Raw genomic sequence first — 14,502 nt, forward strand, 5'->3', positions numbered from 1 at the left:
AGCCTAATGGTGCATGGTGGCCCCCCTCCAGTGCCCATGGCATGTGCTGTAAGCTTGGCCAGCTTCTTACGGACCACGCTCCCCAGATCATTAATATTTTTGGCGATCCCACTGACGGTCCGGGTCTCCCCCCCCCCCAACACATTGATGTCATCAACAATGTCCTGCAGGATCTGCCTCTTCCTGGCCGGGGTGGTGTCCCGGCTCTCAGGGCCATGCAAATATCGCCCATATAGGGTGATGGCCCTGGCAAGGATCTCCTTCTCACGGACAGAGAAGTTTAGCTTCCTCTTCCTTGTTGCCATGTCACCACCAAACACTCAGAACAAACAGACACAAAAATCATACAGCACAAACAGACACAACAATCAGACAGCACAATCAGACACCAAAAACAGACAGCACAAACAGACAGCTAATACAGACACGAAAAAACACACACAAAAAACAGACACAAAAAACACTCAGAAAAAACAAACAGCTATTACAATCTCCTACTCCAATAAATCTTTACTATAACACTCCTACACAAACCAACACACAGCCACAGACAACAGAACAAAAGCACCTTGCTTCAGGAAGGGAAACACATGGATGTACTTTTGCAATGGAAGGGCGTTTGTCTGGGCCTATTTATACACAGGGCGTATCTCACTAAATACGCCGGGCCTAGTTCCTATCTCACTGATTGTGCCGGGCCAAGTTCTGAGCATGCCCAGTGAGGTGCAGAATCATGCGTGCATGCGCAGTCCAGCCAGCCCTTAATTTGCATGGGGTCACGGCTCATTTCAATGGAGCACGCCCACTTCCTTCCCACTTTCAATTACCCCGCCTCGGAATTTACGTTACGCTGGCGCAAATACTCTGTGGATACGGTACTTGCGTCACGAAATTGAGCCGGCGTAACGTAACAGAGATGCGCTACACCGGTCTATATATGCGCCGCTCTACGTGAATCTGGCCCATAGGGTTTAGCAGTAGGAACTACTACACACCCAATGGGGAACAAGGAATCTGGAACTCCCAAAAGTGTTGGATTCTGATGATTCTTCCAGTGGCAGCTTCTCTGCAATACAACAGCAAATGGAACTGTGGGCAGCAGTAAAGATGAATATAAAAAATCTTGAATGGAGGGGAATATTCTGATTTTTTTTAATTTGAGATAGCTATAGATAATAATGAAGTTATTGAAGTTGAAAGCTTTTAAGGCCCTTTAGATTCCTTTCTCAGGTGTTATACAAGCCTGGGAAAAAGGCTTGGACAATGTGCTGGTCACTGTTATGCCGCGTACACACAATCGGTTCGTCTGATGAAAACGGTCCGATGGACCGTTTTCTTTGGACGAACCGATCGTGTGTGGGCCCCATCGGTTTTTTCCCCATCGGTGAAAAAACGTAGAACCTGTTTTAAAATTATCTGATGGTTAAAAAACCGATATAAAAAAATGATCGTCTGTGGGCAAGTCCATCGGTTAAAAATCCACGCATGCTCAGAATCAAGTCGACGCAAGCTCGGAAGCATTGAACTTCATTTTTATCAGCACGTCGTAGTGTTTTACGTCACCGCGTTCTGACACAAACGGATTTTTAACTGATGGTGTGTAGGCAAGACTGATGAAAGTCAGCTTCATCGGATATATGATGAAAAAATCCATTGATCCGTTTTTAGCGGATGAACCGATCGTGTGTACGTGGCATTAGTCAGGAAAACCTTTAATGTTGATTAGACCCTGGGCAAAAAAAATCATGGGGCCCCCCCATACAATTTTGCTGTCCACCTGCTCTGAGACATAGAATAAATATCAGCTAGACTTAAAATCAGTTTACTGTATCAGATCAGGCAGTGATTGCGATTGGTTGCCAGAGGTTACAGCATATCATTACCACTTACTAACTACAGCACATGATTTATTCTTGTTGATTGGTTTCTAGAGATTACTGTACAGTAATACTGCTCACTGGCTGCTAGAGGTTACAGCACATCATCTCTTCACTGCTGAGGGGCATGATATACATATGAATGCCGCTAGCCTCAGCTATTTACATATGAATGCTGCCGATATTTACATATGAATGAGGTTATTTACATGTTAACACAGGCTCTGCAGGTGAGTCATCTGTACACAACAATAGGGCAGAGCTGGGCAGCATTAGTAGCAGCACTTCACACTGAGATATCAGGACACAGTAAAGGTCAAAAACTTCAAGGGACAAGGACATTTAAACTGGGATAGTTGGCAAGTATGAGGCAGCTGCTTTAAGCCCCACAACAATGACAGGGCCCAGGGCAGCTGCCCCTTTTTCCCTTCCTTAAAGACAGCCCTGCTGTTAGTGTAAATAAATACTGTGAAGGATATGCTTCAGTGTAATTCTCCCTGCTAGTAATTGTGTGTGTGTTAGAGGTAAAAGGTGATTTCAGGTGTGACTCATTCCTCTGTTGAAATGTTAATGTCCCTTCCTCAGCCAGCTCCCTATTTGAAAGGGTAATTGATCTATTGTGTGTGTGAAGGAGACCTGCGTTTACTGTTTACTGTGATTAGATAAGGGGCTCATGTTAATTATTCTGATTGCTTCATTGTGGTAATTACATCTTCTGTATGCGGGGCCAAGCTGTCTAGATAACGTATTCTGTTACAACTAGTAATTACCTTCACTGATGTCATTATCTAAAGAAATGTGTCTTCAGAGTGGGCGCCGAAGTGTCTGCCTATAATCTGTATGAGAGCCCCCACTGTGTGTGGAAAGGGGGTGGAGATTTCATTGTTCCTTGATTGAGGATTTAGCTTGTAAACTGCATATATACCAGCAGCAAGCTGCCATTAAAGTGTCTTGTTCCAGCAGTAAGCTCTGACTCATGTGTGGCTTATTGGGCGATCCCAGGAATATTCCTCCTTGTGGAATATTGGGGTGATTTGCTTTTATGGGAAGAAGGGAATGCTTGACGGGGATATTCTAATTCCGTCACAACTGGTTGGCAGCAGCGGGATTTTCCCTTCTACTCTCCTTTACACCCGGATTCCAAGCAGACACTGGAAGAACTACTGGAAGTTCGTGGAAGGATTGCTAGCAACAAAACCAAGCGGGTCATCATAGCAGAATTAAGGGAGCTAGACCAGGAGAACTTGGTTGCAGCAACGCCAGCAGTACAAGAGATGGAGACACCAGTGATTCAGGAGGAGGAATCGCCAGCCAACAAAGTAATGAGAGAGAAGCTAGCATGGTTCCGTCCGAACCCAACGGCGGATGTGGTGCTGAAAGTGATGGACCTGTTAGCGGAGGAGGCTAAACAAATAAGAGACGCAGAACTACAGGAGGCTAAACAAATAAGAGACGCAGAGCTACAGGAGGCTAAACAAATAAGAGATGCAGAACTACAGTTAAAACTGGCAGCAGTCCAACAAGCAGCCACACATTCTCCAAACAGTGAGTACAGCACAGCAGACACAAGGAAGATTCCGTTTAGCGCTTTTAAAGCTTTTGATGAAAAGGACTGTGAAATTGATAACTACCTGGCAGATTTTGAGCGACAATGTAACCTGCACCGAATAGCTAGAAGAGAATGGGTTTCAATATTGTCAGGCAAACTGTCAGGCAAAGCTTCTGATGCTTTCCGGGCCGTGCCAGATCAGGATATCCATAGCTACGCCCGGGTTAAAGAAGTGCTCCTGGCTCGTTATGCAGTAACCCCAGAGTCCCACCGACAGAAGTTCAGGGACTCACGCAAAACCACGAAAGACTCTTACGCGGAATAGGCATGCCAGTTATCCCTGTCGGCCTCTAACTGGGTTAACAGCAGCCAGGCTACCACCGCAGAGGACATTTTGCAACTAATGCTCCTGGAGCAATTTTACAATCACATCCAGACGGACGTCAAAGACTGGGTGAGAGATCGCAGGCCCATGACTCTACCAGAGGCCGCGAAGTTGGCGGATGAATATGCGGATACTCGCAAGACAAACCAGGTCACACCACGGGTACAACCTCCACGACCAACGGCGCCCTCACACCCACCAGCCGATAGATACCAACCTCCTAACAGACCGGTGACATCTAGCCCTCGCTATCCACGCCAGGAGGACAACGAACAACGCTGCTTCCGGTGCAAACAGCTGGGTCACTTCAAGCAGAATTGCCCCATGAATGACAACACCAGGTCAAATTGGTCTCAACCTGGGTACCGCCCACCAGCAGCAGCCTATTGTGTAGACTCGGCTTGGGATCTCCAGGAGCTGGGTCAGGAAGAACCATTGGGCACCCCTTACGAAGCCCTCATGGTACAATCTGTTATTACGGACAAAAGGGAACACCATTGTCAGCTGGTCATGGGCGACAGCCATGAGCCGGAGGGGCCCTGGAGGGAGCTGGGCAGAAAGAGGCACCGCCGGCTACCCTCCAAGAAGAAGAGGTCCTGGAAGCCGTATAACAAGCTGACCTGGGAGGAGAAGAAGCGACTGGAGGAGAGGGAGTCGCAGCGGGCATCCCAGATGCGGGCCGAGATGTTCACCAAGGGCCCACCGGTGGCCCCTTACACCACCACCCAGTTCCTGATGATGAAGGACCACGTGGAGAGCCTGCAGGACATGAGCAAGCAGGAGCTGATCCGTGAGTACATGGAGCTGGAGGAGTGCATAAGCCACATGGAGGAGGAGAACAACCGCCTGAGGTCACAGCAGGCCGACCCCCCCAGGCTCCATGAACTGGGGAGGGAGCTGGAGAAGCTCAAAGAGGAGAACCGGCAGCTGCGGAGGGAGCAGGGGGTGGCTGACCCTATAGGGCAGTGATCCAACCCCCCCGGACTCTGAGCACCAGTGCTACAGCATTTCAACAAATATCAATTTTTCTTTTTATGAATCTCCTGCGATTGTCACTTCAGAGCCATAACCTGCCCCCTCCCATAGCAGGAAACCTAGACGGCGGCGCACAGACCCATCCGCCGTCTTCACACTGACTTCTGGTGACTCTGCAGATCGCACAAAGACTTGGGGACTGACCAGCGTGTGATCTGACGACCCGGTGGCATACCTGAGACGGACTAAAAGCTCTGAACCCGTCAACCCTACTGGACCAGGAAAGGTCCAACCGGGTTGCCGGAGCAGGGAGAAAAAGGGGGGCCATTGTGAAGGATATGCTTCAGTGTAATTCTCCCTGCTAGTAATTGTGTGTGTGTGTGTTAGAGGTAACAGGTGATTTCAGGTGTGACTCATTCCTCTGTTGAAATGTTAATGTCCCTTCCTCAGCCAGCTCCCTATTTGAAAGGGTAATTGATCTATTGTGTGTGTGAAGGAGACCTGCGTTTACTGTTTACTGTGATTAGATAAGGGGCTCATGTTAATTATTCTGATTGCTTCATTGTGGTAATTACCTCTTCTGTATGCGGGGCCAAGCTGTCTAGATAACGTATTCTGTTACAACTAGTAATTACCTTCACTGATGTCATTATCTAAAGAAATGTGTCTTCAGAGTCGGCGCCAAAGTGTCTGCCTATAATCTGTATGAGAGCCCCCACTGTGTGTGGAAAGGGGGTGGAGATTTCATTGTTCCTTGATTGAGGATTTAGCTTGTAAACTGCATATATACCAGCAGCAAGCTGCCATTAAAGTGTCTTGTTCCAGCAGTAAGCTCTGACTCATGTGTGGCTTATTGGGCGATCCCAGGAATATTCCTCCTCGTGGAATATTGGGGTGATTTGCTTTTGTGACGGTATCGGTATGATATCCCCGTCAACGTTCCCTTCTTCCCATAACGAAAATCACCCCAATATTCCACGAGGAGGGATATCCCTGGAATCGCCCAGAAAGCCACACATGAGACCAGCTTACTGCTTGAACAACACAGACTTTAATGTTATAACACACAGCTTATATGTCATTTCCAAAACTGTTACAATGACAAATCTCCGCCCCCCTCACACTGGGGCTTCCATACAGATTATAGGTAGACACGACGGGGCCGATGCTGAAACACATTTTCTTTAGACAATGACATCAATGACGCTGAGCACTAGCTGTACTGAATACATCAACCAGACCGCTCGACCCCGCATATAGAGAGATAATTACCACAATGAAGCAATCAGAATAATTAACACAAGCCACTTAAACCCAGCTCTCCTTCACACAACACAATAGATCAATTAACCTTTAGAAATAGTGAGGGGACATTAGCACATCAATAACCTGGCTAGCAGGGAGCAGTAAACTGAGACATATAGGCAAATGTATCACAATGGCCCCCCTTTTGCTCCCTGCTGCGGCAAACCCGGTTGGACCTTCCCTGGTCCAGTAGGGTTGACGGGTTCAGAGCTATTAGTCAGAGGTTAACTCCGTTTGGCATGACTGACCTCCCTTGGCAACTGCTTCAGACTCAGGTATGTCACCGGGTCGTCAGATCACACGCCGGTCAGTCCCCAAGTCTTTGTGCGATCTGCAAAGTCACCAGAAGTCAGTGTGAAGACAGCGAATGGGTCTGTGCGCCGCCGTCTAGGTGTCCCGCTATGGGAGGGGGCAGGTTATGGCTCTGAAGTGACAATCCCAGGAGATTCATAAAAAGAAAAAGTTATATTTGTTGTAGCACTGGTGCTCAGAGTCCGGGGGGGGGGGGAGAGAGGGGACTCAGAGCCCCATAAGGTCAGCCACCCCCTGCTCCCTCCGCAGCCGCCGGTTCTCCTCTTGGAGCTTCTCCAGCTCCATCTCCAGTTCATGGAGCCTGGGGGGGTCAGCCTGCTGTGACCTCAGGTGGTTGTTCTCCTCCTCCATGCGGCTTATGCACTCCTCCAGCTCTATGTTCTCACGGATCAGCTCCTGCTTGCTCATGTCCTGCAGGCTCTCCACGTGGTCCTTCATCATCAGGAACTGGGTGGTGGTGTAAGGGGCCACCGGTGGGCCCTTGGCGAACATCTCGGCACGCATCTGGGACGCCCGCTGCGACTCCCTCTCCTCCAGTCGCTTCTTCTCCTCCCAGGTCAGCTTGTTATACGGCTTCCAGGACCTCTTCTTCTTGAAGGGTGGCCGGCGGTGCCTCTTTCTGCCCAGCTCCCTCCAGGGCCCCTCCGGCTCAGGGCTGTCGCCCATGACCAGCTGACAATGGTGTTCCCTGTTGTCCGTAATAACAGATTGTACCATGAGGGCTTCGTAAGGGGTGCCCAATGGTTCTTCCTGACCCAGCTCCTTTGGATCCCAAGCCGAGTCTACACAATGGGCTGCTGCTGGTGGGCGGTACCCAGGTTGAGACCAATTTGACCTGGTGTTGTCATTCATGGGGCAATTCTGCTTGAAGTGACCCAGCTGTTTGCACCGGAAGCAGCGTTGTTCGTTGCCCTCCTGGCGATGATAGCGAGGGCTAGATGTCACCGGTCTGTTAGGAGGTTGGTATCTAGCGGTTGGTGGGTGTGAGGGCACCGTTTGTGGTGGAGGTTGTTCCTGTGGTGTGACCTGGTTCGTCTTGCGAGTATCTGCATATTCATCCGCCAACTTCGCGGCCTCTGGTAGAGTCATGGGCCTGCGATCTCTCACCCAATCCTTGACGTCCGTCTGGATGTGATTGTAAAATTGCTCCAGGAGCATTAGTTGCAAAATGTCCTCTGCGGTGGTGGCCTGGCTGCTGTTAGCCCAGTTAGAGGCCGACCGGGACAATTGGCATGCCCATTCCGCATAAGAGTCTTTCGTGGTTTTGCGTGAGTCCCTGAACTTCTGTCGGTGGGACTCTGGGGTTACTGCATAACGAGCCAGGAGCACTTCTTTAACCCGGGCGTAGCTATGGATATCCTGATCTGGCACGGTCCGGAAAGCATCAGAAGCTTTGCCTGACAGTTTGCCTGACAATATTGAAACCCAGTCTCCTCTAGCTATTCGGTGCAGGTTACATTGTCGCTCAAAATCCGCCAGGAAGTTATCAATCTCACAGTCCTTTTCATCAAAAGCTTTAAAAGCGCTAAACGGAATCTTCCTTGCGTCTGCTGTGCTGTACTCACTGTTCGTAGAAGGTGCGGCTGCTTGTTGGACTGCTGCCAGTTTTAACTGTAGCTCTGCGTCCCTTATTTGTTTATCCTTCTGTAGTTCTGCGTCCCTTATTTGTTTATCCTCCTGTAGCTCTGCGTCTCTTATTTGTTTATCCTTCTGTAGCTCTGCGTTTACTAACATGTCCATCACTTTCAGTACCACATCTGGCGTTGGGTTCGGGCCGAACCACGCTAGCTTCTCTCTCATTAGCTTGTTGGCTGGCGATTCCTCCTCCTGAATCACTGGTGTCTCCATCTCTTGTACTGCTGGCGTTGCTGCAATCCCGTCCTCCTGGTCTAGCTCCATTGATTCTGCTATGATGACCCGCTTGGTTTTGTTGCTAGCAATCCTTCCACGAACTTCCAGTAGTTCTTCCAGTGTCTGCTTGGAATCCGGGTGTGAAGGGGAATAGAAGGGAAAAATCCCACTGCTACCAACCAATTGTGACGGTATCGGTATGATATCCCCGTCAACGTTCCCTTCTTCCCATAACGAAAATCACCCCAATATTCCACGAGGAGGGATATCCCTGGAATCGCCCAGAAAGCCACACATGAGACCAGCTTACTGCTTGAACAACACAGACTTTAATGTTATAACACACAGCTTATATGTCATTTCCAAAACTGTTACAATGACAAATCTCCGCCCCCCTCACACTGGGGCTTCCATACAGATTATAGGTAGACACGACGGGGCCGATGCTGAAACACATTTTCTTTAGACAATGACATCAATGACGCTGAGCACTAGCTGTACTGAATACATCAACCAGACCGCTCGACCCCGCATATAGAGAGATAATTACCACAATGAAGCAATCAGAATAATTAACACAAGCCACTTAAACCCAGCTCTCCTTCACACAACACAATAGATCAATTAACCTTTAGAAATAGTGAGGGGACATTAGCACATCAATAACCTGGCTAGCAGGGAGCAGTAAACTGAGACATATAGGCAAATGTATCACAGCTTTTATGGGAAGAAGGGAATGCTTGATGGGGATATTCTAATTTCGTCACAAATACCTATTGCTAAATACAAATAGACTTCCACCAGCAACTCGGGGGTATATGCACATTATGAGAACAAAATAACCAACAAAAAAGATCTAAAATACATAAAGGTGCAGAAATGTGTAAACAATTATATATAAAATATGTGTGATGTGACTGGGTTCCAGGGACACTTTGTAGAAGAGGGACAGCATTCATTTAAAAGAGTGGTCACCTAACTCTGAGATTCTTTTTTTCCATTACCCCTCTCTGACATTTCCTCTCGGATAGGTTTCTGAAATTCTAGCGCCACACTCCTGATAGTGTGCCAAAATCTGCATGCCTTTTTCTCTCAGAAAGAAATTCACTAGGTCATGTGTCTATCACCTCTTCATGCCTTCCCAATGTAGACTACCAATCATGCATAACTTGCTCTAGGCACCCAGGAAAGATCTACTGATTCTCAAATCAAATGTCATGAGATCTGGTAGACTCCACCCCCAGTTTCCTAGTCCTTTTTGCTCTTTTTATGATCCTGACAGACACTGCAGTCTCAAGCTCTTTGTTGGCAGCCTCAACTCCTAACTGTCCTAAATACATGTAGCGCCTGGTTACTTTTCAGAACCGGTGCTATTGAAATTTAGAGGGGGTCAGAGAGTTAAGTGACTCTGACCATTGTTAATTGGTTCAAATTTGGAGCCTCTGTCCCAGCTTGGCTATGCTGTGGGCTCATGCTGTTGTTCCTGGGGTGCAACTCCACCCCGGGTCAGCAGGTGGCAGCAGTGGTGTCAAGGACTGGATACTTTTCCCCAGCAGCCTATCAGGAGGAGGCTTCCTCGCTGTGCATGCTGGGGAGAGGTATTTATGGGGCAGACACCATCTTCCATCGTCTTCTCCTCGTGTGGCACCCACCTTCAGGGTAGCCATTACGTGGCGCCCCGGCAAATGGTCTTCTTCCAATGTTGACACAACGCTCTCTTCTGCTGTAATGCTGTGTGTGCAATGACTTATATATGCATGGGCAGTGGTCACCGGGTGATGTCACCCGGTGACTCCGCCCCTTATTTCATATACATATACATAGTTAGTCAGGTTGAAAAAAGACACAAGTCCATTCAGTTCAGTGGCGGTTGGTGCTCAAATTTTTTTGGGGGGCACAAACAAACAAACAATTGCAGCCTCACTGTGCCCATCAAATGCAGCTACTGTGCCCATCAATTGTAGTCACTGTGCCCATCAATTGTCGCCACTGTGCCCATCAATTGTCGCCACTGTGCCATGCCATCAAACGCAGCCACTGTGCCATCAATTGTCGCCACTGTGCCATGCCATCAAAAGCAGCCACTGTGCCATCAATTGTCGCCACTGTGCCCATCAATTGTCACCACTGTGCCCATAAATTGTCACCACTGTGCCATGCCAAACGCAGCCACTGTACCCATAAATTGTCGCCACTGTGCCCATCAATTTTTGCCACTGTGCTCTGTAAAATGCTGCCAGATTGCCCCCCGCCCGGAACTTACTTTTCTGGGGTCAGCCATCCTCCTTCCACTGTCCCTCGATGTCCCTTGATGTCTTCTCCCGCCCTCGATGATGCTTCAGCCAATCAGGTTATCGGTAACCCAACCCGGTGAACCTGATTGACTGAGACGCCTGTCAGTGTTAACCAGGCAACGCACACCCCCTGCGTCCCCTGGTTAACTATTTGGAAGCTGATTACAGCCCACAAACCAGCTGCCGTTATTCAGATGGCCGGCACTCGCCAGGGACATCACACTGTGACCACGCCCCATGCCTATATAAAAGTCGTGGTGCACCGCACACACAGCATTACAGCGGGAGAGAGCGCCATGTCAACATAGGAAGAAGAGAAGAGGGAAGAAGACGATGAAGATCAGGCCACCGCTATCAAAAAATCTGGCAGAAGATAGCGGAGGAGCCCGGCAGAAGGCACCGGATAGCGGGAGAAGAGGCCGGAGAGAGCGGAGAAGTCGAAAGAGACTCCGTGCCCCACCCCCCATGTTGAGGGCATGCGGTTCAGGAGGGGGGTGCTCACCCCCTTTCCTGACTGGCTGGGCTGCGTGCTTGGATAAGGGTCTGGTATGGATTTTGGGGGGATCCCTACGCTGTATTTTTGGCGTAGGGGTTCCCCTTAAAATCCATACCAGACCCAAGGGCCTGGTATGCTCTTGGAGGGGGAACCCATGACGGTTTTTTTTTAATATTTGGCGTGGAGCTCCCCCTCAAGATCAGCAGAGAACAAGTGGCATGCCAAAGTCGGATCATGCAAGATGGTGTTCCGACTTTGATCTGACTTCAATGATATTCAATGGGCTGAAGTAGGATCAAAGTTGGACCAAAGTAGTGCAGGGAGCATTTTCAAAGTTGGATAGACATGTGTCGGACCAGTTAAGATGACTCCCATAGGGAAACATTGATTTTCAGACGTAATGCGACATGAGCTCCCAATGTCGGAGTATTTGTCGCACCAGTGTGAACCCGGCCTAAAGGTGAGGCATTACTTCAAAACAGTCTCCATATAAATAATGAGGATATTTGTCTATAGTAGGGAATGTTACAGAGAATAAATCAAAAGGGGCAGCTCAGAATATTTACCCAATATAAAAAGTCAATTGAGAGGCAATGGCCCAGATTCACGTATATTGGCGTAAAAATGTGCAGGCGTAACATATCTCATTTACGTTACGCCGCCACAAGTTTTTCAGGCAGGTGCTTTATCCACAAAGCACTTGCCTGTAAAGTTGCGGCGGCGTAGCGTAAATCACCCGGCGGAATTCAAATTCGGCGGGGTAGGGGGCGTGTATCATTTAAATGAAGCGCGTCCCCGCGCCGAACGAACTGCGCATGCGCCGGCTGCGACTGAATCCCAGTGCGCATGTTCCAAATGACGTCGGCAAATCGACATGCTTTCGACAACGTAAATTATGTCCAGCTGTATTCGCGAACGACTTACGCAAACGACGTAAAATTTCAAAATTCGGTGCGGGAACGACGGCCATACTTAACATTGGCTGCGCCTCATAGACCCATGGGCAACTTTACGCCGGGAAAAGCCTAACGTAAACGTCGTAACTTTACTGCGTCGGCCGCTCGTAAGTTCGGAAATTGCGTATCTAGCTAATTTGCATACTCAACGCGGAAATCGAAGGAAGCGCCACCTAGCGGGCAAAAAAAAAATTGCAGTTTAGATCCGACGGCGTAAGAGACTTACGCCTGTCGGATCTAATGGATATCTATGCGTAACTGATTCTAAGAATCAGTCGCATAGATACGACGGGCCAGATTAGGACTTACGACGGCGTACATGGCGCTGCGCCGTCGTAAGTCCTTTGAGAATCTGGGCCTATGTCTTTTTCTCCTTGCACCAAACACACTTTCAGTAAAGAAAAATTGGGGCCACCATTGATAACCCGTTCCTCCGAAAATCCTAGTTATCTGGCTGTCATGCCATTGCTTCAATACTTGGAGATACTGAACTGAAATAAATAAGCAGATAGACTGACATTTCACTGATTTGACTAATCTACATACTGATTTAAAGCTGGTGATTCAGAAAGAATGGAAGCCAAATAGTCAGCATAGCAGTCAGCAACAGGCATTTTGGAATGAGGTCATTTATGGAAGGAGCCCCAATATTTTTCAAGTAACAGGCTGAATTTAAGGAATAACTGGGAAATCTTCAGCAGCCACTGTGCTTTCTCCTTTGTCATGTTTGTAAGAATCTTCACTTATTTCTATAGACAATTAAATTCTATTAGGTGTCAGACTTCTGCAAAGGCAGCCGCGTGTCTTCTTGTGGGCCAAACAACTTAAATCTCAGAAAAGTGAGGGCAATAAATGCAAGACCTTGGATGTTTGCTTGAGAGGGGGGCCATTTAAAGGATAACTGTACTAAATGTTTTTGAAGAACCATTCTAAATATATATACTTAATTTAGGACCTAATGCCGCGTACAGACGGTCGTTTTATGCGATGTAAAAAAACAACGTTTTTAAAAACGTCAATTTAATTCACCGTGTGTGGGAGAAAACGTCGTTTTATGTCTTCTGAAAAACGACCAAAAAAAATTGAAGCATGCTTCAATTTTATGTGTCGTTTTTTCAAAACGTCGTTTTTTACTTCACAGAAATTGACCGTGTGTAGCAAAAAACGACGTTTCAAACAACGTTTTTACACCCGCGCATGCCCAGAAGCTAGTTATGAAGCGAGCTTCAATGGAAAAACGTGGTGAACCGAACCTCGCTTTGCTAGAGCACTGTGAAAAAAACGATGGTGTGTAGGCAACTTCGTCTTTGAAAATTGAAGTTTCAAAAACGTTGTTTTTTACTTCACAGAAAACGTCGTTTTTTTACATCGCATAAAACGACCGTCTGTACGTACGCGGCATAAGACTCAGGTTCGTTTTCAAAATATTTAAATCTTTTGTTTTGAAGGGTAAGGTTTTTTGCTGAGCTGTTTAATCTTCATTGCAGGTATTTGTGATCCAGAATGACGTGGTGATTTCAATGCCCCCTTCAGTATATGCAGCTATGGCACCAGCATTTCCTCAACCACCATCAGCACCACCTCCTCCACCACCTTATATGGTCCAGGAAGACAAAGCCAGACCAGAAGACTTAGAAAGCTGGTGAAAAATATAGCCTAGAGCAAACAGTGGATACAAACTGAACCTATGATATACCTGCAATAAGTGTAATGTGAAAAATAACAAAATTTGGACCCAGTTAGTTTTGGGTGGGGGGTTAGACAATCTTTAATTTGTGTAATGTGTACCATACAGGACAACTACTGTTTAAAATGACACTAAACTATATAGACTTTTAGATATCAGTGCTTCTATAATATAGTCATGGGGCTGCTATGGTACTTTAAAGTTTTGCTGATAGTCTGCTAATGTGCCTAATGGAGCATACTGTACAGAATAACTTTTGTTTCAAAATGCTTTAGCATTAATATAAGCCCGGGTCTTATATTAATTTTGGCAACAAAAGACACAGTAGGGCTTATTTTCAGGGTAGGTCTTACAATGTAATGTGCTGTCTTCTCTCCCCCTGCCTCATCCCCAGTGTGAATCGAGTTAAAATGCTTGTAAAATCCACTCTATTACAGTAGTAAATAATGTACAATGTGATTGCTTCTGTAATATAATTGTGCCAAATACCTTCATTATAGCGCCGCTCTGCACTTCTGTGACCCGCCAGAGCTCTCTTCCCCGCATTTATATTACAGAAACACACACATTTTACAATATATACTATTGTAATAGAGTGGATTATAGGATTTTACAAGCATTTTCAGGGTAGGGCTTATATTGCAGCCCTCGTGGAAAATAACGCTAGGTCTTATTTTCGGGGAAACACAGTACTAAGGCATATAGATATAATATTTCATTGCACATATTTTTCTGTAGTTATGTATGCTTTGTTTTAGTAAAAAATAAAAAAATATGCTTTTGGAGATATCTTAAATAAAAATAAACTCTATATC

General features: G+C 47.1%; 1 protein-coding gene across 1 annotated transcript in view; it reads left to right on the forward strand.

Annotated features, from left to right (window-relative positions):
- The window catches only part of LOC120910454 (membrane-spanning 4-domains subfamily A member 4D-like), a 119,109-nt gene extending 105,063 nt beyond the window's left edge, over positions 1 to 14,046 (forward strand). The window contains exon 7 of the mRNA XM_040322210.1: positions 13,488 to 14,046. Coding sequence (XP_040178144.1) covers positions 13,488 to 13,646 — 159 coding nt within the window. The 3' untranslated portion in view covers positions 13,647 to 14,046. The remainder of the gene's footprint in view (positions 1 to 13,487) is intronic.
- The last annotated feature ends 456 nt before the right edge of the window (positions 14,047 to 14,502 follow it).

Source organism: Rana temporaria, chromosome 8 (genome assembly GCF_905171775.1).
Source record: "Rana temporaria chromosome 8, aRanTem1.1, whole genome shotgun sequence".
Classification (NCBI taxonomy): domain Eukaryota; kingdom Metazoa; phylum Chordata; class Amphibia; order Anura; family Ranidae; genus Rana; species Rana temporaria.